At 42.6% G+C, this 23885-nt stretch overlaps 2 protein-coding genes across 2 annotated transcripts; both read left to right on the top strand.

The window, feature by feature from the left end:
* Nucleotides 1–10669: 10669 nt before the first annotated feature.
* Nucleotides 10670–12771, top strand: LOC128455883 (putative methyltransferase DDB_G0268948). The gene is made up of 4 exons (XM_053439833.1): nt 10670–10780; nt 10951–11111; nt 11809–12025; nt 12664–12771. The coding sequence occupies exons 1-4, from the start codon at nt 10670–10672 to the stop codon at nt 12769–12771; spliced, it is 597 nt and encodes a 198-aa protein (XP_053295808.1).
* A 1105-nt stretch (nt 12772–13876) lies between these two features.
* LOC128455882 (putative methyltransferase DDB_G0268948) lies at nt 13877–16666 on the top strand. The gene is made up of 6 exons (XM_053439832.1): nt 13877–13987; nt 14082–14242; nt 14925–15141; nt 15631–15734; nt 15881–16018; nt 16514–16666. The coding sequence occupies exons 1-6, from the start codon at nt 13877–13879 to the stop codon at nt 16608–16610; spliced, it is 828 nt and encodes a 275-aa protein (XP_053295807.1). The 3' UTR covers nt 16611–16666.
* Nucleotides 16667–23885: the final 7219 nt, after the last annotated feature.

The following is a 23885-nucleotide window of genomic DNA, read 5'->3' as shown; positions in this document are numbered from 1 at the left end:
TCTGACAGAAGCTGATATCTGAACAGCTTGCTCCTGTACCCTGTGTGGTCACATAGAAACGAATGGCCCTGGATCTGCTATTGGCAGGAGAGGGTTATGTGTGTGCACTGCTATAGGAAGTTCTTAAAATATTTTTTTTTTTCCAAACTGCCCCTGGTGGCTGGGTGACCAGTGCCCTCTCCACCTTACGCACCATGACAAGACATGGCTGCAGACTCTGAAATTGCTTAATAAAATCATCACCATGGCTCTGATGGAGGAAAACATGCCTCATTCCCCCAGCTGATCTGATGCTGAGGATGCCGATGCTGGTGATGCAGATGCTGAGGACGAAGGTGATGCTGACGATGATGATGATGATGAGGACGGGTTTGCACTGGATGGGATGAAGGTTGGGGGTACATGGAAATCCCCAGTAAGTGGTTCACACCATTAAATGGTGTGAAAAGAGGGATTGTTAGGGTTGAATAATTATATATAGTGGGGGTCTGACTGAAACTATTTGCAACTAAGTTCTGTTTCGTTGTTTTGGCTTAGTTGTTTCGAATTTCTGTACAAACAGAACATTTTAGCCGATATAGCAGGAACACAATAATACCTTTTCTCCAACAACAACAGTTTGGCCCTCATGGCATCAGCTGTGTCAAGGCCTTGAGAGTGTCTCCTGTTCACTTCCTTATTCCAAATGCCAAGAGGAGGGACTACGTGTGCGCACTTTCGAGGAGGAAGAACCAAGACCTACTGTAATAAAAACTTACAGACGCCGGCTGTTTGATGCGTTTTGTTGTGCTGATGCGTTCTGCTGGGTCTCTGCCACTTCCCCCAGGCACACTACTGATACAGCCTGAAGTGCTAGTAACCTCTCAGAGCTACACCACACCCCTCTCACACACTGATAAAGCGCTCCAGTTCCCCAAGCAAGCACACAGACCTTGGGACACACTATAACTGATACAGCCTGAAGTGCTAGTAACCTCTCAGAGCTACACCACACCCCCTCTCACACACTGATAAAGATCTTCTCGGCGGGACCTGTGAACCGACGCCGGAGTTTTTTACATTTATTTCCTATTTTACTATTCATTTTAATCATTTAACAGAGTCCACAGTATTAGAGTTTTATTTTTACCTTTTGTGTTAAATTTTTCTATTCATTTTAATCATTTAACAGAGTCAACAGTGTTAGAGTTTAATTTTGTTTCTTCTGTTTCATTTTCTCTCTGAAATAAATCCACAATATCATGCATGTGTTTTAATTAAATAATAAGGAAAAATGGAACCAAGGCAAAGACCTTAGCATCCTTTCAGACACCCTGGGTTATGTGGGTTTAGGGGGACAGTACTGTTTTTGACCTTTATCCCTTTAGTGATAGCTTTTCCTCTACTATGGTTCGAAAAGAAACTAACCCCAAGCTCCACCACGTCCCCCCCGACTCCAATTGCCATCCCTAGGGCACACAGATCAGTTGATGCATTCTCCAGTAGTCCGGTGTACATGGATGCTATAGGATTTCCCGGGGGGTCCCAGATAAGTATAAACTGGCAAATAACATTGCAGCATGATTTTTGAGCATGCCTATCCTTAGTGTTATGTTCCCAGTTACTCCCATCAAAAATGTCGACCGAATCAACTATCTCCACTATAACATCCAACGCTTGTCCAATTTCACCAGAGACGCAGTATCTGCGATACACGAACAGCTGTCTGCCACCTTGATGTAATTTCAAAATTGTGTTGCAGTTGATTTCCTGTTAGCAGAGAAAGGGGGTGTATGTGCTATGATGGGCGCACAATGTTGTATGTTTATCCCTAACAACACAGCCCCAGACGGTACCTTATCTAAAGCACTCCATGGACTGCGCTCACTCTCTGTGGAAATGAAGGAACACTCTGGCGTGAAACCATGGGATGATTTTATGACTTAATTCTTTGGCAAATGGTCTAAACTGGTCTCGGCCTTCATACTATCTGTCGCAGTGTTCATAGCCCTGTTCGCCATCTGCGGATGTTGTTGTATTCCCTGCATTCGAGCCCTGTGCAGCCGTGTCATAGACTCTGTGATACAAAAGAATGACACTGAACGTGCATTACAACTGCCTCTGCTAGCTCACTCTGAGGAGACAAGGGACATGAGGGACTGCGTTTCTTATGATTTCTGCTCAGATGGTGACAACTTACCAGATATTGACCATGCCTTTGCTCTTGAGTTAGAGACTGTCCCCTCAATCGCTCTGACCCCTGCTTTCGGACTTCCCCAATAAGTTGACACTCAATTATGATTAGTCACATAGCCCCAAATGGTGATGTATGGACCCATTCTGGACACGGTTTTCACCCAAATTGGCCCCTTTTGAGTGCATACAGCCCCTACTTGCTAGAAAAAGGCTTTCCTGACACAATATCTCTCACAGGAGCCTTAACAGTGGTTAGAACCCCCCTCTTGCTGCAACTAAACTTAATGTACAGGGTCCCAGGGGGACTACTTCATGCAATAGCCCGATGAAATGCTGGGAGCCTTACCCTGATTTTAGTGACATGTGATTAACACATGTCAACAGAGGGATTGTTGAGATATTTATGTTTCTCTGTATCTTGTGATTATATTTTACCTATATCCTATGAACATTTTGAACCGCCTCTGTGCCCACCCTGTGTCTGATTATATATACTGTGGACTTAGGATTGAACGGGGCTTCTTCTCGACATGATCCAGTGAATCTGGTGACGTGTCCGGCAGAACCCCTGAGACTCTCTGTAAGTATTTCATTATTTTACAATAAATGTTCAATTTCCAGAACTTCATGTATAAGTGTCTAATTATTCCTTCTCAAATCCTGGATCAACAAACACGTTTGTCAAATCGCCGGAGGCGAGGTCAAGATTAGTGCCTGGCGACGACAATATTGAGATGATCAGTCAACTTGAACGCAAGAGTTTTAAACAAATGCTAATGATGCTAACCGGATTTAATAGCAATTTAGCTAGCCGTCTTCTATAGCTATGTCCTTGCTTTCACAATTGTGAATGTTTAAATGTGCATGCTGTTTAAGTTTCATGGTAATAGTTTTTCTTTCTTGGAAAACATTGGTATTGAGGTGATCAGTCAACTTGAATGGAAGAGTTTTTAACCAATGCTAATGATGCTAACCGGATTTAATAGCAATTGGCTAGCCGTCTTCTATAGGCTATGTCCTTGCTTTCACGATTGTGAATGTTTAAATGTGCATGCTGTTTAGGTCACAAGGTAATACTATTTCTCCTTGGGACAGGCCCAGTCTTGGAAAACATGTTTGTTTGGGGTGAACCAGAGATGTAAACGATTTAGCCTATGTCATGTAACTCCTACTCAGTACGTGTTTTTAGACATTTACCTTTCTTTGCTAAAACACAGACTTGACATTCAATGTAAAAAACACTCAGTCCATCAAACAAGCATTCAGAAAAAAACAGGCAATAAAATAACAAAATACTAATTATACTGTATTACAGCACACATGTCTTATTCTCAGACAAATGCTTAGTGTCATTTTATGGGCGTGTGTCGTCGCCAGGCTTTTAAACTTGAACTCGCCTCCGGCGATTGGACAAGCGTGTTTGTTGATCCAGGATTTGAGAAGGAATAATTAGACACTTATACATGAAGTTCTGGAAATTGAACATTTATTGTATTCACTGAAATACTTACAGAGAGTCTCTGGGGTTCTGCCGGACACGTCACCAGGTTCAGTGGATCATGTCGAGAAGAAGCCCCGTTCAATCCTAAGTCCACAGTATATATAATCAGACACAGGGTGGGCACAGAGGCGGTTCTTTTTCTTTGAGGGAATTCATCTGGCCAGTTATTGGCCAGATGTATACTGTTTCCTCAAAGTGCAGTTTTTTGCAAGCACATCACTTTCAACTGACCAGGTGTCCCACCACTGTGGCCTTGGCAAACAGGGAGCCTGCCACAGTGGAGAGACCCAGCAGATAATACTTTTCCGGAGGATTTCATATCTTTTTCTCACCATATTTCATGAAGCACCTTATTGTATTAGTTCTGGCACGTCCTCTCTTTTCTGAGCATCCGTGCTTTCATTATTTCAAATCTCAAGATGAATTTCCATCACACACTTTTCTCCGAATTGTATTTTGGGTCAGATTGACATTCAGGTTGACACCTGCTCTTTCTGTGGTCATGCTCTGGGCCTGACCCTGCGTCTGAGTCAAAAAGATTATACATCATTCTAACTAAAAGTAACTGTTGTAGCATTATTGATTATATGGATTATACAGCTAATATTTGTTCACAGGATATAGGTAAAATATAATCACAAGATACAGAAAAAACATAGATATCTCAACACGTGTCAAAAGAACATTGGACAGATTTCCAACACATGAAAAGGGCCAGTGTGTTAAGAGAAGATGGCATTGTTGAATTAGTTTCAAAGAGTACACTCCAAATGCAATTTTGACCATGAGTCACATAAATCAAGAAACTTGCCCCATTTGCAGTAAAAACTTAAGCGATGGCTCTGATGTGGTTGAGGTTCTCCAGAAGGGAGCTGATGGGATCAACAATGCAAGTGTACAAAGAGGCGACAATGTACACATTTCCGCTGGTGAAAAAGTACACTCAAAATGTCGACAAAAGTACATAAATAAGAAAGACATTAAAATCCAACAGGAGATTAAAGCTGAGCCACCAAAAAGAAGTTCCAGAGTAGCAACTAGTCCTTTCAACAGCCAAACCGATTGTCTTTTCTGTGGGACTAGAATAACACATGGAAGTAAAGACAAAAGTAGTGTAAAGACTGATACGCTCGCAGAGTCGATTCTTGAGTGTTGTGACAATCGTGCAGATCAATGGGCTTTCACGGTGAAAGGCAGGATTGAGTATTATGGCCGTGATCTACATGCTGCAGACTGTGTTTACCACCACTTATGCAGTAGTAGTTTCCGTAACGGATATAACTGTGGTGATTCTGTTGTTGGTTGTGTTGTCTTTGTCTCCCTCTCCTGTTCTGTTCCTGTCCTGCAGGTGGTGTCTGTGGCAGGGGGTGTGGCTAGCTTCCTCACTTCAGCAAACAAGGCACACCTGCAATCACTCACCCATCATCCACTCCATAAAAGCCTGGTCCCGACTCCACTACTCTGCCAGATAATTCCGTCTTGTTCGGTAGCGTACCCATGACGACCTCTGATTCTCGCCCTTCGTATTTTGTTTCGTATTTAACCATTAGTGTTTTCTTTTGTTACACAGACTCCTCGGTGTGCCTTGTTGCTGCTCCTCGGTTTTTTTCGCTTTCCCTCCTGCGTTTTCCCCCCTGGATTATTCGGCCAGCCAGCACCCTGCCTCCACAGCCTGCCTGCTCTATTTTCTGGTGTTAAAATAAACCTCACTCAACACTAGACTGCTCTCTGTGTCTGCTTTGGGGTCCAACCAAAGAACCACCCGTAACAATAACATACCGATACAGTTCCATAAAGACCCACAGGCAAAGCGCAGAAAGTCTGGCCGGCCCATAAATGAAGATCAGGAGCAGGCATTCATGAAAGTTTGCTCTTACCTTGAGAGCAATGATGAGGAACAGTTGGCAATTACACATCTTCGAGACATAATGAAGGAATCCTTGACAAACCCAGATTCTGAACCATATGGAAATCAATACCTCAAGAGAAAATTGAGAGAACAGTACCAGGACAATGTACATTTCACTGGAGGGAACGGCCTGCATGACATTGAGACAATGAGAGAGAAGACATCACAAATACTACGATCTTATTTCAGCAACCAAGAAAAGGATGAGGAATCCCAGAAACAAGCAATCATTCAAACAGCTGCACGATTGATCAAAAGTGATATCAAGTCCAATGTTCAGTCCATTACGGATCACTATCCGAGCACAAAGTCACTTGAGCTTGACTCTGCCCTTTCGTTTGTTCCTGAGACTCTCCGTACACTTTTGAATGGTCTTTTTGTGGGTGAGGAGACAAGCCGAAAGATTGCAGGAATAGGACAAGCAATTGTCCAGGCAGCACGACCACGTGCTGTGGTAGCTCCATTACAACTTGGCCTTGCAGTGCAGGCACATCATATGTATCGATCACAATTCCTGGTGGATACCCTTCATGGAATGGGATTTGCTTCATCATACAAGGAAGTTTTGCGTTTTGAAAAGAATGCAGCAGATTCAGTTGCCCCAGATATGTTAGCGGATGACATAGATGTGTTGGACATGACACTTCCTTTTGCTGGTGACAATGTTGACCACAACATCCTTACTATTGATGGTAAGGGGACCTTCCACGGAATGGGAATCATAGCAGCAATCACTCCAGGGCGAAAAAAGGACCATATCATTCCAAGGAGACACATTACCAACATAGATTTTGCAGGGCAAAGTAAAATCCCAATCATCGAATATCGCTTTGCGAAACATGTGCGCCAAACCATCGTGTTCAACAACCTCCCAACACTGATCAACTGTGACAGAACAGTTGATGTCCTGTGGGAGCTCTCACTGAACTTCAAACAAGAAACCCCTGGGTGGCAGGGAATGATGCATATCATTCATCAAGGACTAGAACATCCAGGCCAATCATCAGTTGTGTTCCTGCCAATGATTGACCTGTACTCTGGAGACAAAACGTGTATTTTGTCCACCTTGGATTTTGTTTGTGACCTGGCTATCAAACACAAAGCTCCAACCATTATTACGTTTGATCAGCCATTGTACTGGAAAGCAGCAGAGATCATCATGGATGCACCACAGAGTAGTCCCCTGAAAAGCATAGTCTTAATGCTTGGAGGTTTTCATACTTTTATGAACCTACTTGGTGCAATAGGCACACTGATGGAAGGAACAGGACTCAGGAATATTATGGAAGTTGTCTATGGATCAAATGCCGTCCAGCACATGATGACTGGAAAGTCAGTGCAAAGAGCTTTTCGTGGACATTTGCTGGTGGACAGATGTCTCAATCACATGGTTGTGTCAGAGCTGCAGGAGGATGACTCACAGTTTGAGTTCTTGGTGAACCAAGCTGAAGAGATGTATTCATCCATGGTAACGAAAGAAACAACTTTGGAGAGTGCTGCAGCATCAGATACTGTATGCTGAACAAAATCAAGGAAAAGTGGACACGAAGAGGTCAGACCTTAGCACAAGGTCAAAAACCAGCCGGCTGTGGGTGAACTATCAGAAGATGCTGCAGACAGCCCGAGCTCTGATTAAAGCAGATCGTACAGGATCTTGGAAGATGCACTTGCGCACAATGTTGGACTGTCTGCCAATATTTGCCGCCGCTGGGCACTACAACTACCTGAAATCAGCATATTTCTACCTCCAAGAAATGTGCCAACTCGACACCAGACACCCTGATGTACTTGACAAGTTTTCCAGGGGTTTCCATGTGATCCGCCGCAGCAACCAGTTCTGGGCAGGCCTTAGCTCTGACCTTGTCATCGAGCAGACACTGATGAGATCCTTGAAAAGCAGTGGAGGCTTGACCCATGGAAGTGGAATGACTGACGAAATGCGAGCATTGTGGACCATGTCTACACCCATCACATCGGAATACAACCACGCCATGCAGGAATTGAATGACCTCACATACACGACCAGCGAGAAGCACCGAGAATCCTCTGAAGCAAGGATAAAAAGAGATCATTCTGATCTAGAAAAGATCAAGGAAAAGCTTAGCTCTTGCACACCATTCTCTCCAGACCCATCCCTGAGAAACATAGTAACTGGTGTTGTTGCCAAAGAGGAGGTGAATGTGCATGAGTTGGAGACTGTTGGCAATGAGATCATTGAAAAGATGATTGGAAAACCTATTTTTGGAATATCCTTCAAATGGAAAGACCGGGCAAAAGCCCTTGCAGATGACTCCAGTGTCAAAGTTGCCCAAGACCGAACCATTGATCCTGCTTTGCTGTTCCAACGGTTCCTGATCATGTCGAAAACTGGGCAGTTTTCACTGGAAGATGTAATGAGCTATGAGCTCTGCTCATTTCCTGCAGCCCTGTTTGAAGGCAGGGAAATCTTCCGTAAAGCCAACAAGCCCCAACTAGCGCAGGCTATCATTGAGTTGGTCCTGGATTCCATCCCAGCAACTGAGCATTATGTCCTTGATGGTGGTTCCCTGGTTCACCGCTTGGCATGGAAAAAGGGTGACAGTTACGGTGCCATTGCACAGTCATATGCAGACTTTACCATACGCCTTTACGGTAAAGCAACAGTCGTTTTTGATGGTTATAGAGAAGGTCCATCCATCAAAGACAATACGCATCAGAGACGTGGTGAAAACACTCACCCCATTGTTAACTTCCATGCAGAGACTGAGTTTGTGGGAAGAAAGGATGATTTCCTTTCCAGATCTTGCAACAAACAAGGACTTATCCATCTTATGACCGAGGAGCTGGAGAAGAAGGGCTGCTCTGTTATCAATGCTCCAGGTGACGCAGACGTGGACATTGTCAAAGCTGCAGTCAAGGCCTCAGAACATCAGCCCACAACCTTGATAGGGGAGGATACAGATTTACTAATTCTTCTCCTCTTCTATGCTGGGACGAAAAATAGAGGCCTCTATTTTCGTTCAGACAAGTCCAAAGCTACTAAGGTGTACAACATCAGTGAGATGAAACAAGTCCTGGATAGTGACTTGTGTTCCCAGTTGCTGTTTGTTCACGCCTTCACAGGATGTGATACAACTTCACGCATTTTTAGTGTTGGCAAACAGACAGCATTCCAGAAACTCGTGAATGGCGAGTCAACCATCCAGTCCTGTGCAAATGTGTTTCTGCTCAAACATCAAGCAAGGAATGTCATAGAGGACCATGGGACCAAGGCAATGGCAGTGTTGTTTGGAGAAAAGAGTAGCGATTCACTTGCCTCTTAGCGTTACAATCTTTTTAGCAAGAAAATCGCCACTGCCAAATCATTTGTTGGCCCAGAACGTCTGCCTCCAACTGAGTCCGCAACCAAATACCACTGCCAAAGGGTTTACTTCCAGATCATGGTGTGGATTGGAAAGGAAGGTGACCTGAACCCAGTGGATTGGGGATGGAAACTGGTGGACAACCGATTCCTGCCAGTTATGACTAGTAAGACTGCTGCCCCAGAAAGCCTCCTGCAGATGATACACTGTAATTGCACAACTGCCTGCAAAACACAACGGTGCAGTTGCAGGGCATATGGACTACCATGCATGCCTGCTTGTGGACCATGTCAAATTGGGAATTGTGAGAATCACTATAATCAACCTCAATGGGAGGAAGAGTGTGACGACTAATGGTGAATTAAGGTCACACTGCAAGGTGTATAAATAAGAAAAGCATTTAAAAAATATATAAAAAACAAAAGACAAAAAAAATGCATTATAAAAAAGGTAAAAAAAATAAATGAAAAAATAAAACACACAAAATGAAAAGGGGTTAGCGGTACTGAGCCTTCATGTGGCAGCCCTGTTTTGACTAATTTTACAGTACCACACAGTTCTTTTTAGTTTAGTGTTTATTGGAATAAAAAAAATGGTTATGTACCACAGAAACCACCAACACAAGGCAAAACAATATGAAAAAAGAGAAATATGCAATTACTTAAGTGGAATTTGACTTATTTTTCGCATATATATGCTTGTAACCAATTACTTTAATATATAAATGTACTTGTTTTCACTCATCTATCATGCAAATATGCTAATTAGAATATTAAATGGCCAAAACATGTATCAGGCACCAGTATTCCTGGTCTAGGAGGTTAACAAGAGTAATGGTCATTTTAAAGGACCTGACGGCGGCCATTTTGATAATGGGGCCTTTCGTGGAGTCAAACTTTGGTAAACTTTTAGTATGTTTTTAAGTACATCTGATACTACTGTAAACCACTGAGAAACCTTTTGTTAGAATTTTTTTTAGGTCAAGTCATATTTGCAGCTGACTACTATGCCGATGGAGGGATGGGCGAGGTGTTTTGAGTCCACAAAACACTGCTGGAGTTTCAGGGGTAAACAGTGTAGCAGCCGAATCCAATATGTCTTTAGATATTAGGGACTAATCTTCAGATGTTAAAAAAACATTAGTAAAAAAAGGTAGCATGTCTCCATACAGGTCGTGTGGTGTCATCAAAGTATCAACAACCCCAGACATCCATATTCGACTCGAAACGATTAATTCATTCTTTTGTAAGTATGCAGTTGTTAAACACCCTCTGCTAAAATGATTCGGCAATGACGGGAGAAGCCAGAGGCAGTTTCCCTGTGACTCACTGTCAACATGTCTGCAGCTCAGTAAACTTGAGTTTCTTCATTTCACATTAAACAAGTAGAAAAAAAATTCTATTCACAAAACAGCTCTTCCTGCAAGGCGTTAAATGTCTGCGTTCTCCATTGTTTGACACTGCAGCTGGATTTACTTAGTAACTTAACTCTGTTGAACACAGTGATTATTTTCCAGCGCATTAGGTATTAAAAAGAAGACTTAACTACCCTGTTGGTATTGGGTGAAGTGTGAAGATTGTCCTGGAAACGGCTTAATCTAAAGGGTACATAACAAATGCTGAGAAGAGACTGAAAAACAAAATAAGGAGGAGCTTTTCTTAAAAAGGTGGATTTCTGGAACAAAGGACAGAGAAGGCACAGCTGACAACCGATCAGATAGACAAGACTAAAAGAAACACCACCATGACACACCGGTTCTTTGAGGGGAAGGATCATGCCTCCATCTACCAAAAGTATCGCTTTGCGCCTCCAGATGAAGTCAAAGATATTCTTCTGCGATACTTAGATGAAAAGGTAAGAGGTGGTCAGTGCTATGAAGATACAATGCACTCACTTAGCAAAGTGCATGACGAGCTCTGGAATAGGGTCTTCTGCTTATTTGTTGTAAAAACTGAGAGTTGTTGGTGAACCTGCAACATTCATCATATTGACAGCAAATACTACATCAATGTTGACATCCTCAGAAGGGACAGCCACATGTGCTGGCAGTAGATCTGGGATGTGGGACAGGCCAGACCACTCGTCTGTTGGCGCCGCACTTTAAAGAAGTCGTGGGAATTGACATCAGTGAGTGTCAGCTGGAGGAGGCCAGAGCTGTGCCCGGGTTCTCCAACATCGAGTACAGGTAAGACATCTGGAGGCGGTGTTACGCTAACCTGGAAACAACCTAAATTGTGTAAAATAGTGTTTGTTCATTTGTATAAATATTCTTCGAGGCTCCTGATTGTGATATGGAGTTTATTGTTCCTCTCATAAAGTGCTCTGCCTAGGCTGCAGAAATTAGCTTTACTAGGATCCACCCCTATCTCTAGACAGTGATGATTTGGTGACAGCGAATTTGTCCAAAACGGCTCTAGCACTTGGACTGAGGGCCTCTGCCTTCAATTTCCTATGTAAGAGTAATCTCAACCATTGGGTATTGAGCCAAATGCCTTAATGGGGTCATGTCAATACACAACTAGGCCCCCCTTCCCTTAGTGTACCTCTCTGATCAGCTTGGCGACAACTCCAATGTGTTACAAGCACCCGGGAATCCCAGAAATACTACGCACCTTTTCTGAGGTGTCAGTGAGGGTATTCTCATGTATGAAGTGTGAAATCCTTCTAGATAAGCCCCTGAAGGAGACTTAACTATGAGGTTGAGTTATGTTTCTATGGTACCCAGATACCTACCTGTAGTGGTTTATTCTTGGGCAAAATCACTTCCAAGAGAAGCGTTCATATAACCAGTGGTAATGGTTGTGTTAGTGAACAGTGTCAAGTTGTCTCTCTCTGTGCTATTTATCTGGACTCACAGGATGTTCTGTCCGTTGCACCTGCAGGAAAGGGAGAACAGAGGAGCTTCCATTCTCTGACGGCTCTGTAGACTTGGTGACGGCATCAGCAGCAGCCCACTGGTTTGACCACTCCAGGTTCCTGGCTGAGGCCAATCGGGTTCTGAAGCCCCGGGGCTGCATTGCTCTGCTGAGTTACACCAATCAGAACAACAGTCTTTCCTACCAGAACTGTGGAGAACAACTTAACAGCCTCTATGAAGAGGTGGGTGTAATAACTAAAATCATTGTTTTAGTCAAATGTGAAAATAAGAGAACACCACAACTTCCAAAGGTATCCAGTAAAGTGGAGATAATGCTACTGTGACTCATGTCGATGCCACCGGGGTCTCCCCCACCACTGCCAGAGGTGAACCTGTTGCTTTTAAGCCTCTTTTTTATTAATTAAACTGCACCAAACATAGATTCCAAATCACTAAACATACATTGACAAGCAGTTTCTCACGACGTAGCAGCTCAGCTCCGTCATCTGTCTCTTTGTCTGTCTCTGTGACTCTCATGAGTTTCTCCTCATGTGTCTCCTTCGTGTCTCTTTCGTGTCTCTTTCGTGTCTCTTCCCCTGTGGCCGCTCTTTTGAATCAAGGGAGAGTTAATTGTCGAACTAATCAGCCAATCAACTCCCCCAGGTTCTCCTGGAGCTGCTCTCTAGCTCCTGCCACTACCATCATTAATAACAACAGCAAACATACAGATTTATAAAACTGCAGTTTTTACTGTTAAATTTGTTTTCAATGTTAGTTTATATTACTTACATTATATATTATTTAAACATACATACAGACACACAACAAAAGTCAGTGCATAGAGTAAAGGATTCATGTTTTTATCTTTATTCACTTCCAGGTGAAACAGCTGCTGATGCCATACACCAGCAACATCCCAGAAGCTCAGTGTAACAGTAAACTGGAGGAGTTATACTCTGCCATCCCTTTTCCAGACAAAGAACGGTAATTACAACACAGACACTTAACTGACCAATGCCAAGTACACCTCTGTAATACCTAGAATTAACTGTCGGCTGACAAATTAGGCCTCATTATATATCCTAGCCTTTAAAATACGGATAACAAAAGTGTTTAAACATTTTGTTTGGTTTCTCAGAGAATAAGTTTTGGTCCTTTAAAGAACATCTGTGTCCTATTTAGGGGAACGTTATTCATGAGTTTGTGCAAGACCAAAATAAAAGACTCGATAAAGTAAATTCAAATGTGGTTTTAATAAAATAACAATAATCTTTATTAAATCATCAGGTTTAGAAGAAACAGGTCAAATAAATTAGTATACAAATACAAGTGCCATATAAAATGCTCAATAAAATAAATTAAAACATCATACTGCATTGCCATTAAAAGTACTTTCTGAAGACGCCAATAATACAACAAAAAAGATTAAGTACTTCTTATATTTAATTGACAACCAGATATAACTGATACATTGCAGAGTCAAGATTAAAATTCCAATGATTATTATATGAGCAGTTTATTATTAATGTCCTCACAGCCCTTGCAGGAAATGGACTGAACTAAATTCTGCTGACCAACAGCTGTAGAGGTTTATAAGCAGTGACTGTTAATAATTAACAACCTTAGTTAAAGAGTACCATGAGATTTAGAAGCCAACAGACGCACACAGTTAGTTGCACACAACACGTCTTTGCAATACTATAGTTACACACTTACGTATCATACCTCAGCCACATCAATCCTCACCAGCTTGTTCTGATATCACCCATGAACCGACCCAGACCTGTGAGCTTTGCCTAAATGTGTTATTTTTATTATTACATTCAGGTCACTCAGCATTGTTGCACACAGAGAGGGAGCTGTCCCTTTAAACACCCTCATTATGAAACACACCACATACCAGCAGAGATAAAGGAGCCTCCCATTTCCCTTGCACCCCTATGTTTCCCTCTTGTGTGTGTGTGTCTATGCATGTGTGTATGTGTGTGTGTGTGGTTCTGAATGCCTGCCTGCAGACGAAATAGAAGGTAAAGTCGATTTTTTTTTAGCTCTTTATGAAGCTTATGATAAATCAGCTGTTCACGGAGTTAACAATGGCTCACCGTCTGTTTGAGGGCAAGAAGCATGCAGCTTCTTACTTAAAGTACAGGGTCTCCCCATCAGAACATCTTATACAACAGGTCCTTGGATTCCTGGAAAAACGGGTAAGTGCTAGTAGAAAGAGGATGACAGCCTCTGGAATATAACTACTGGAGGAGAAATGTTAAAACTAACTGCACAGCGATGTTATTTTGACAGAAAGCTTGTCCCTTTGAGCTGGCAGTGGATGTGGGTTGTGGCTCGGGACAGGGCACTCGGCTGCTGGCCCAACACTTTGCTTCCGTGGTGGGGACAGATGTGAGTCCTGCCCAGCTGGATTTGGCTGTCCAGTATGCCCTGGAGGCAAACATCACATATAGGTGAGCATGGACCAACCTGCAGTCAGGATTCATATTTTTAGGTTTTTACATGAGACCGTAGGTCAAAGGCTAATTCAAGCTTCATGGGTCTCTTTTTAGTTTGTCTGTTCCATGTTTACCTGGCTACAGAGGGAGGAATCAAGCCAACCATTCAAAAAATGCATGGAGAGATATCAAGATAACACTGACATGTTTTTATTTACTGCTCTGTTGAGCCACTTGGCGACAAGAGAGAACAATGGGAACCTTGTCTGGTGAAAGTCGGTCATGCTGTGAGGCCCACACTGCAGAACCAACATACAGTCAACTGAATAATAATCCCCTATGTATTGTTTGGCAATATAATATATACAACACAAATAGTTAACAAAATGAATATGCAAAGCATGGAGCACATTGATTTAATAAACCCAGTATCAATGGAGTATTTATTCCCAGTATTTAAGATATTTTAGAATATCTACATTAATATCAGTAAAACCTGGATGGATACAAGGTGGAGTTAATCATGTATTGCATTTGGTGCACCATTAAAACTCAGAAATTAATTGTTTAATCTGACTTGATTTTTGTATGTAAGGATTCATTAGTTGTAGAATGTGGAAAGGCCCAAACGTGGTTTCACCTGGTGTGTGTGTGTGTGTGGAGTTTGATTCAGTTCCTGCTGCCTTCCCATCTTCAGAGAGTGTGCGGCTGAGGAGCTGCCGTTGGCTGACAGCTCAGTGGACCTGCTGACGGTTATGACTGCGTTCCACTGGTTCGACAGGCCACGCTTTCTCCTGGAGGCCCACAGAGTCCTGAAGCCCCGCGGCTGCCTGGCTCTGCTCAGCTACACCATGGACATGGAGCTCAGCTACGACGGCTGCTGCTCGCAAGCACTCAACCAAGTCTGCACAGAGGTACACGCAGAGTGAGAGAGGTTACTGTGAATGTGCACATACATACAGATTTCAAATGTTTTTTCCTGTTATAGATATACTAACATGTCAGGATACATGATAAGGTAAATGAAAAGCATGTGTACCCGCATAATAAAGATAGCAGGGATCAATCCTGCTTCAGGGAACCATTCATAGTCATGACCTGTTCGTATATCTGCATATTGAAAGACCAGAGTCCCATGAGGACTGTGGGCTGTGAGTTTGAGGACAGCATTTTTCCTTTAAGATTTAAGATTGCACGTGTTCAGACAGGATTCATCCCACTGACACATACTAAACAGGCAAATATCATCAGAGCAAATACAAACAACACAAGCAAATCACATTGCACAACATCGCTATCTAGTGGTTATTATTGTGTTAAGCCCATCAGTTAGTAAAACACCTGACTCATGTTGTGTATAATGACATCAGTGGGTTGATGGACTCTTCTGATGATTTGATCAGTTTTATGCAGCTTTAAAACTCTATCGCGACCCTCACATTGGTCCCAGCACTATTGAGTTGTACCGGGCGGCGTATGAATCCATCCCTTACCCGGACAAGGAGTGGTGAGTGAACACATTCCTCTCTCTCAATTCTAAATATTAATTTCCAATCTTTGTCACTTCGGTCAGTACAGTAGTATGATTTGTGTGTGTGTGTGTGTGTGTGTGTGTGTGTGTGTGTGTGTGTGTGTGTGTGTGTGTTCATAAAGGCAAGAGTGTGTGAGAGTGAGAAAGGCCATGCCTCTGTCCGGCTACATGGGGATGGTGGAGTCTTTCTCCAGCTATCAGATTCTGCTGAGAGCCGACCCGCAGAAGGCCGAGCAACTCTCCCAGGACATCTGTCAAAAGTAAATACTGATGCACCACACTATGCACACAAATGCAAATAACACACATGTCCGTGAAAATGAAGAAAAATGACTCATATGATGATATTATTAGTATTATTAGGAAATTACCTGTGCCAAGGATTTCATATTTCTGCCCTGTCTGGTTGTTTGTTGGTTTGTTGGTTTGTATCTTTATTTGTTTGTGAGATAGAAACTTTCTGGAGAGATTTATTGAAGAACCTATTAAATTTAAGTGATGATCCGAATCTCGAATTTAGTTTTTACTCAGGGAGAAATGAATATTTAAGGGACAGATATCTATGAGTGTGTGACATCTGGTGCACCTTCATTGAATTTAAGGAGACTGTTGAGACTTAGGGGGAGGTTTGCACCATTCTAGTTGTTATATGACACGCTGAGAGATAAGATCTGCCACAGGAACAGGATATTGTCCCTGACTTTACTCTCTGAATGACTCATAACACTTTATTTCCCATGCTCCTCTCTGTCCAGGCTGATGTCCGTGATGCAGGTGACCTCAGCAGACGCAGAGGTGGTGGTGGCTGTGAAGTATTACTACCTGCTGGCCTGTAAACCAGAGGAGGCCTGAGTCCGACCACCTCTCACACTTTCAACACCGGCCAGCAATGTCGTGGACACAGGAGATCTATGTGTGAGGTTGTTTTATAAAATACCACTAGGGGTGACATTCGAATCAAGACTCCATGTGTTTATTGTCTCTGCTTTCACTGTCTATGTTAATTTTGTTGGGCAGTTTTTCATGTGGCCTTCATCCACTTTACATAATCTCAGAGACGTATATTCTCTTTATTTGCAGACCACTGTAGTTTTATTTGCCCTGACTCCTCCACAATACTGATTTTGCGTCGAATCTTCATTTGATTTTATCAGCAGTAATTAAGATTTCAATGATAGAGGTGATGAACCTCATAGTGGGATTCTTCTGCTGGAGACAGACACACATTAGAAACTGGCAGAGAGGAGGCATTAAGCCTTCTGTCTCATTGCCTGACTCCACTTGACTGATAATGGTGTTCTGAGTGGACGAGTTTGTTTTCCTCCGTATTTCTCTACACTGTGCCAGCAAGTTGTGCGTCCTCAGCTGTCAGTCACATGTTCTCAGCTCGACTGAGCGGCGTTCCACCTGATGAAGAGCAGACTGGCGGCTGAGAGGCAGCAAGCGGAGGAGCTGAGGGAAGCTGCAGTGAAGCTGGATCACCAGGGGACATTCAAAGAGTCGGCTGATAGCTGTGGGTCAAACACCTTTCACTGACTACACACAATGTTGAATATTATTAATATCTCTTGATACTTTACAAAAAAATTGTATTTCAACATTTCAGTCAACTAGTCAGACAACCTGAATGGAATTGTAAACATTCAAACAAACAAAACACAATGTACATGACCCTGTTTGAGTTGAATATGAATGTCGGGGCTTCCGGACACATGGAGGCATGTTGTGTTTTTTCTGTTGTTTGATTATGTCTGAATAATGACTCACCTTTGACTTCTATTGGATTGAATTCTGCTGCAACAAAGTTTACCCCTGAAACTCCAGAAGTGTTTTGTGGACTCAAACACTACACCCACTCCTCCATCGGCATAATGGTGAGTAGAGAAGGAGGGTGACCTATCCCTGATACTATATACTGATTCCTCAGAAATAAGCAGAACGCACTCTTCAGTATTTTTAACCTCTGCTCGCTCTCCGCTCATAGTGCTGACGCTCACATTCACAAAGCATGTTTGAATTGCATCAGGGATTTGTTGAAGTACACAGACAATACCACTAGAGGGTGGTATTTGATCAAAAGTGATGACAAGTCTATGATTATTGCCACTGGTGCTTGGAACGTCACAATATAGCATTCACCAGCTCATACATTTTCATAATAAACATATATGACCCAATGTAATGCACTTTTTCCATGTTGTACACAATTGGTGAAAAGGTTTTAGAGAACCCTCAAAAAAAGTAGAACAGAACGGAACCAGGCAGAGACTCCAACTGATGGAGGAGCAGCACTGTCTACACCCCGGAACGTGTTCACATTGACCGATTTTCACAAAAATCAATACACAGGTGTATTTATTATTATTATTATTATTCATTATATAATTATGTTTTCACAGAGAAGTGAAGAGACATGATGTGGACTGTTATCAACAGCTCTGTGGGAGATTATCGCCTTGAATATTAATTCAGGCTTTTTAACATGGAGCCGGCCACTAGTGGCCATCCAGTGAACTGCAGTTTTTCACAGGATGTTGCCCAATCGTTTAAAGGCAGATTTAATGCCTTTATCAAAATGAGTGATGCTCCGGTCCTATAATGTGCTTTGAAGTTCTTGACCTTTAGTTGTCATCCCTCCTCTCTTACCTTGCTGGACATCTCCTCAAAACCCACAAGTTTGCTACGGAGCCGAGACAGACGCATCATCAGGTAATTTACCCAACTGTATGTTCCCTCCTGCTTCTCCTCTTCCACCATCATCATCATAATAGTTTGCTGGTACCTGCTTGCAAAAAAGGCTTCACCAGGGGCCTAAAGTCTCTGACTTGAAGCCCTGATCCACGAATTATTCCCTGGTTATTGGTAAAACTTTAAAAAAAATCCTATCCCACAATGTCAAAAGACAGTGACAAAATAACTCCCTGGATCCACCCCTTTGTCTGTGTAACCGTACATTTTCCCAGTGTTAGAAGATAAAGATATAAGAGACTGACTTTATTTATTCAGCAATTGATGAGAATTATATAACGATACTTATTGATATCGTTTTATTGCCTAGCTCCCTGTTCTATTTGCAAACTTTGGCTATGATCTTTGTCCACTTAAGTCCAAGGGCTGAGTGATACATCAAGAAACGACACAGCACAGGCTTTGGCCCTGATGCCTTTAATGGCGTCTGCCACGTCTATTACATCTCTTTTGCATCCTGACTTGTATATATGTTTTTCATGTTATCAACATTTCTGCACATTTTCATCAGGAACCGGTTGGAAAAGTTCCAGACAGTGTCCGTAGCAACTGACACAGACATTTCAGTTTTCATATGTCTGAAAGCAACTTGATCTGCATATCGTGTCATTGGTTACACTAAATGTTTCAATGATTGTTTCAAGCCTGATTTACCTGACTTAAGTGTGACGCCGGATCTTTCCCGAAACGTCTTTTAGTTTTGGTTTCAACTCTGTCCATATGTTTGTTTCCTTGGTCCCATTAGACGGATCGTCACCGACTTCTGATAAATCTGCAGAAGGCCGAGGACAGCGAAATCTTCAAGCTCAAGATGCAAACGGCGGCCATCATTCATGACTGCGTGGTCAGGCTGCTGAACCACCGAGACAAAGAGTCTGTAGAGTGTCTGTGTGACCTGCTCACCACCATGGGCAAGGTCCTTGACTTAGAGGAGGCCAAGGTGAGCTGGAAGTAGTACATTTGACATAAATCCTAAATTTATTTTATTACGGTCTTAGAAAAGGTCTGAAGGGCTACAGATTGAAAGCTTCAAATATAATCTAGAGGATAATATGCGGCTGGTTTCCCTTTCCAAAACTAAATATTAAGAGAAATGCGTTGTTTGCAGGGATGAAGATGTGATGTGAACTTTTTGTCAGCAGTGTCTGGTAGATTGAATGGAGACATGCTGAACATGAACTTCATGTCTCAAATTAACCACTCTCCCTCTGTGTCTCACCAGCCTCAGATGGATGAATATTTTATCCAGATTGAAAAGATCGTCGAAGAGGGGAAAACTTCATCTCAAATACGATTAATGTTGCAGGCTATTATAGACCTGAGATTGGTGAGTCCTCTGTTTATGCCAAAATGTATCTAGGACTGTGTGATAAAACCACACATGCTCCTAAATTCTCTGATCTGTCAAAGATAAAGAGCAATGAAATCTGTTTAACACTGATTCAGGTTTGAAGTCATTGTGGTTCTGAACATTTTTTTTTCTTCAGCACAACTGGGTGTCCAGAGGACCCGAGCAGGGTCTGAACACCATTGACGAGCAGGAGGAGCCAAGAGAAGTGCAACAACAACTGCTCTCCAATGACACCAAGAGACAGCCAGGTCAGTCCTGCAGTCTAAATCCTCTTTAAGGTTTAGAATCACATCGACACAGCTATAGTGACTCAGGAAACCAGTCTGTAGACTTCCTGTCCATATAACCTGCAGAGATGCTTTCAGGCCCAACAGCAGACAGGAAGCCCCCTCACTCCCTCCCATCTGCTAGCTGAGCTATAATATTTCATCTTGTAACGCAGCATGCCACAGAAACTGTCAGAAATGTCACTCTGTCTGCCACTTTCACAGCCGTCTGACTGCACTGTATTTCCTGTGAACTAATCTTAAACCTATATTTCCCTGTTCGTTTTTTTTTTTTTTTGTGTGGGTGTGTCTCCACAGATCCAAGTGAGCAGAGAGATCAGCTTGTGAAGAACGAGGAGCCCTGGACCACTGTGAGAGACTCCAAGAATATCCCAAAGGTCTCCAAGGTGAGATGAGCTGTCCGAGGCTTTGACACAGATCTTACCATTCTAGCTTTTTCTAACCTTCTACTGTGAGGATTGTACAAATGCACTGCATACAGGAGACGTGAAGCTGCTATTTACTCTCTGTCCCTAATAGTTGATTTGCTCATATTTCTACATTGGAATCACAAAAACAATGACAAACAATTACCATGTGGTAACTGGTCGTGTTCCATGGAAACTTAAATCGGTGTCAGACGTGATGGCCGGGTAAAATCTGGAGAATTGGCTACAGACTTCAAACATTTAAATTACTTTGAAAATGTACATTTATTTTTTTTCAGAACAACTGGGTGTCCAGAGGACCCGAGCAGGGTCCGCTAACCATTGTCCACAAGGAGGCAATTAAAGAGAAGGAGGATCAGAGAAAAGTGGACGAGAAGATCCAGCAGGGCCCCTGGGCTCAAGTCCCATTGGTGAAGGGCAGTGGTGGAGGAGCCAAGGCCGGTGACTCAGGTGAGGTCACACCACATGACTTTCAAACCTATCAGATCACTGTGCAGTTCACACTTCATGACCTGCTGATCAGGAGTCGTGTCCCTGTTTGGAGTTCATACTACAACACTTAACGATGGAAGGGTGTCACTCACTTCACAATGTTTCAGCTGCTCCGCTCTGTTTAGCTGTAGTTGTCACTGATTCATCTAAGATATGAAGCTTGTTAGAAATCTGGGAGTCTGATAGTCTTTCATATCTATTACATTTTACCAGAATTTCCTTCATTATGTTCTTAAAAAGGTTTTAAATTGAACTTGATGAAACCCTGATATAAAACAGTAACTTACAGCATATCCTGTACATGGAGTCAGGTGAAGCATCTTCCTCTTAATGACTGGACCTTGACTCTGATCACCCACAATCGTTATTTTTCACTTTTCTCTCTTTTAACGTTTCATCTCTGCAGGGCTCAACTGCTTCTCAGCGCTGCAGTCCAGCCCCTCACCACAACCCTCCACCCCTCCTCAAGAGAAGGAAGACTTCGACGGAAGGTATGAGATGACAACGCTGTCTGATTTGAAGGATCCTGTTGGTGTTAGGTTTCTCTGAAACTTGAGGAGAGTGTCTCTGTGATTTTGATATTTATCTTTTCTGCTAGCAGGATATTTTTAACTTTGATTAACTAGAATCCATTAATTTAAAAATAAATCAGTTATTAGGGTTTTGTTTTGCTTCTGTTTAGGTCAGTGATAATAATTTTGTAGTAGGTTCCAAATTGGTGGAAAAGCTTGATATTCAGAGTTTCTCATTTACACTGCCATCCTTCCTGACTCTTTGTTTATTCGTCCCCCACGCAGAAGAGGCAATAAGAACAGGAACCGTAGGAATCGCCTCTACAATCTGCTGCACAATGCGCCTGCTTTGTCTCAGCCTGATCCGTTGACCAGGGGAACCAGTTCGAAGGAGCTGCTGGAGAGTCCAGCCCCGGAGGAGCTGGAGCATGAGGGAGCCATGCCACGCAGACCGAGTGTCTACGAGTGGTATTGGTGATAGCCAATTACCTTTCTGGCCACTTACGCCGCCCCGCCCCCATGCCCTGGAGCGGACCGTTGACAGTGCCCCTCAATTGCATCGCTCAGGGCGGGGGGCGTGGCGGTGTTCTGAGGGACAGCTGGCAGGTCAGGGGTGAGATGGGCGCCACCTAGTGTCTAAACTGAGAAGTACAATACAGTGGGCAATAGTCCATTACATTACAATTCATTTAGCTGACGCTTTAATCCAAAGTGATTTACAATCAATGCATTCAAGGGTACCCGAGGGAACAAACCCCGAACAACAAGAATCAAGAAAGTACAATTTCTTCAAAAATGGAGCAAAACTACATAGTGCTATAATTAAGTTTCATTTAAGTGTTACTAAATTGCTAGTTTAAAAAAAAATATTTAATTTTTTAATTTTTTTAATTTATTATTATTATTATTTTATTTTTTTTGAGGCGGGCCAATTTAAAATGGATGGGGGGCCGCAGATGGCCCGCGGGCCGTAGTTTGGACACCCCTGGTCTACGAACTTAAACCTGATGAAGCTGGTTTGAGGTGAAATGGACAGAAGGTGAAAGAAAAGCAAACATGGAAGTATAAGAACGTCTTCAGCTGCTTGATGTGACAACAATTTCAAGAAGCCAACATTCTGTTCCTCGAGAAGATCCCACGATTCCTTCTTTTTACATTTTCCAATATTTGGTCTTAATTTTAGAAAAGCTGTGAACCTTTAAATATTTTTCTCTACAAGACTTTTATTAAATGATCCTAGATGAGTCTTTGAGGAGAATTTCTCTGTGTTGTGGTGACAGACCTGAGACGGATCTTGCTTCTTCTGCTCCAGAAGAGTCTCGGTGGAGAATCATTCTCAGACATCTCCACACTTGCTTTCCAAGATTGTCACTGATCTCTTTGATCGTCTGCTCCTCTAATCTCTGATTCCAGACAGGTGTTCAGGGGAAACTTAAACCAGAGGTCACAATGTTTGCTTGAATCCGTTTTTAAACTTCTTTTAACAGCTACATTTGAACACAAACCATTCAGATCCACGTGTGAATGTGTGTGAATAAACACTCAACATAAGTCTAACAGAGCACAGGCAAATCACCACTGACACGCAGGCTCAGGGTGAGATGATCTGAAAAGGACACTGTCTGTAGCTCTGTGAGTTGGCAGGAAACCAGTAGCACTCACACCACTCAGTTTCCTGGGAGGCACAAAAGAGTGGAAAACATCCAGTCACCTTTAATAACCTCCGATGATCTGTGCATAAGGAAAAAAAAGTTCCTCAGGATGACTTGTGCCTCTTAGTACATTTATTTCCACCCATGACATGTTATTCCAGAGAACCATCTCTCAGGTGAGGTATCAATAGCCACTTTGCAGGATTTCCAACTGAAACTTAGCTCTAACTTCTCTATTCACATGGCCTTAGTGTCTCAGAGTGTGTGTGCCCTGCAGGTTTGTCATGTTTTACACAAGTCCTCCCTTTTTATCATGTGACAGAGATACAGATGTGGTGGTAGAGATTTTAAAGGGTTGGATAACTGTACTGTCTGGACCTGGCAGCACTATGGGCTGGCGACATCTTCCATTGGCCGAATCACTCACCTGATCTCAGTGCAGCTTTGTGTTGGAGTTGGTGGAGAGCAGAACAATGTGAAGAGCTGAATGAGGCTCTAGTGGAAGATAATCACCAGGGAACATTCAAGGAGAGTCTGCTGATGTCTGAGGGTCCAACACTTCAAACAGTCACAGACTGCAAAAGATTTTTCCACATATTAAATATTCTTGATATCTATAAATATTTAATTAAACATTTTATCATTTCACTTTGCTTT

Source organism: Pleuronectes platessa, chromosome 14 (genome assembly GCF_947347685.1).
Source record: "Pleuronectes platessa chromosome 14, fPlePla1.1, whole genome shotgun sequence".
NCBI classification, from domain to species: Eukaryota; Metazoa; Chordata; class Actinopteri; order Pleuronectiformes; family Pleuronectidae; genus Pleuronectes; species Pleuronectes platessa.
The sequence above is the reverse complement of the archived record's forward strand: the minus strand, read 5'-3'. Positions and strand labels throughout refer to the sequence as shown.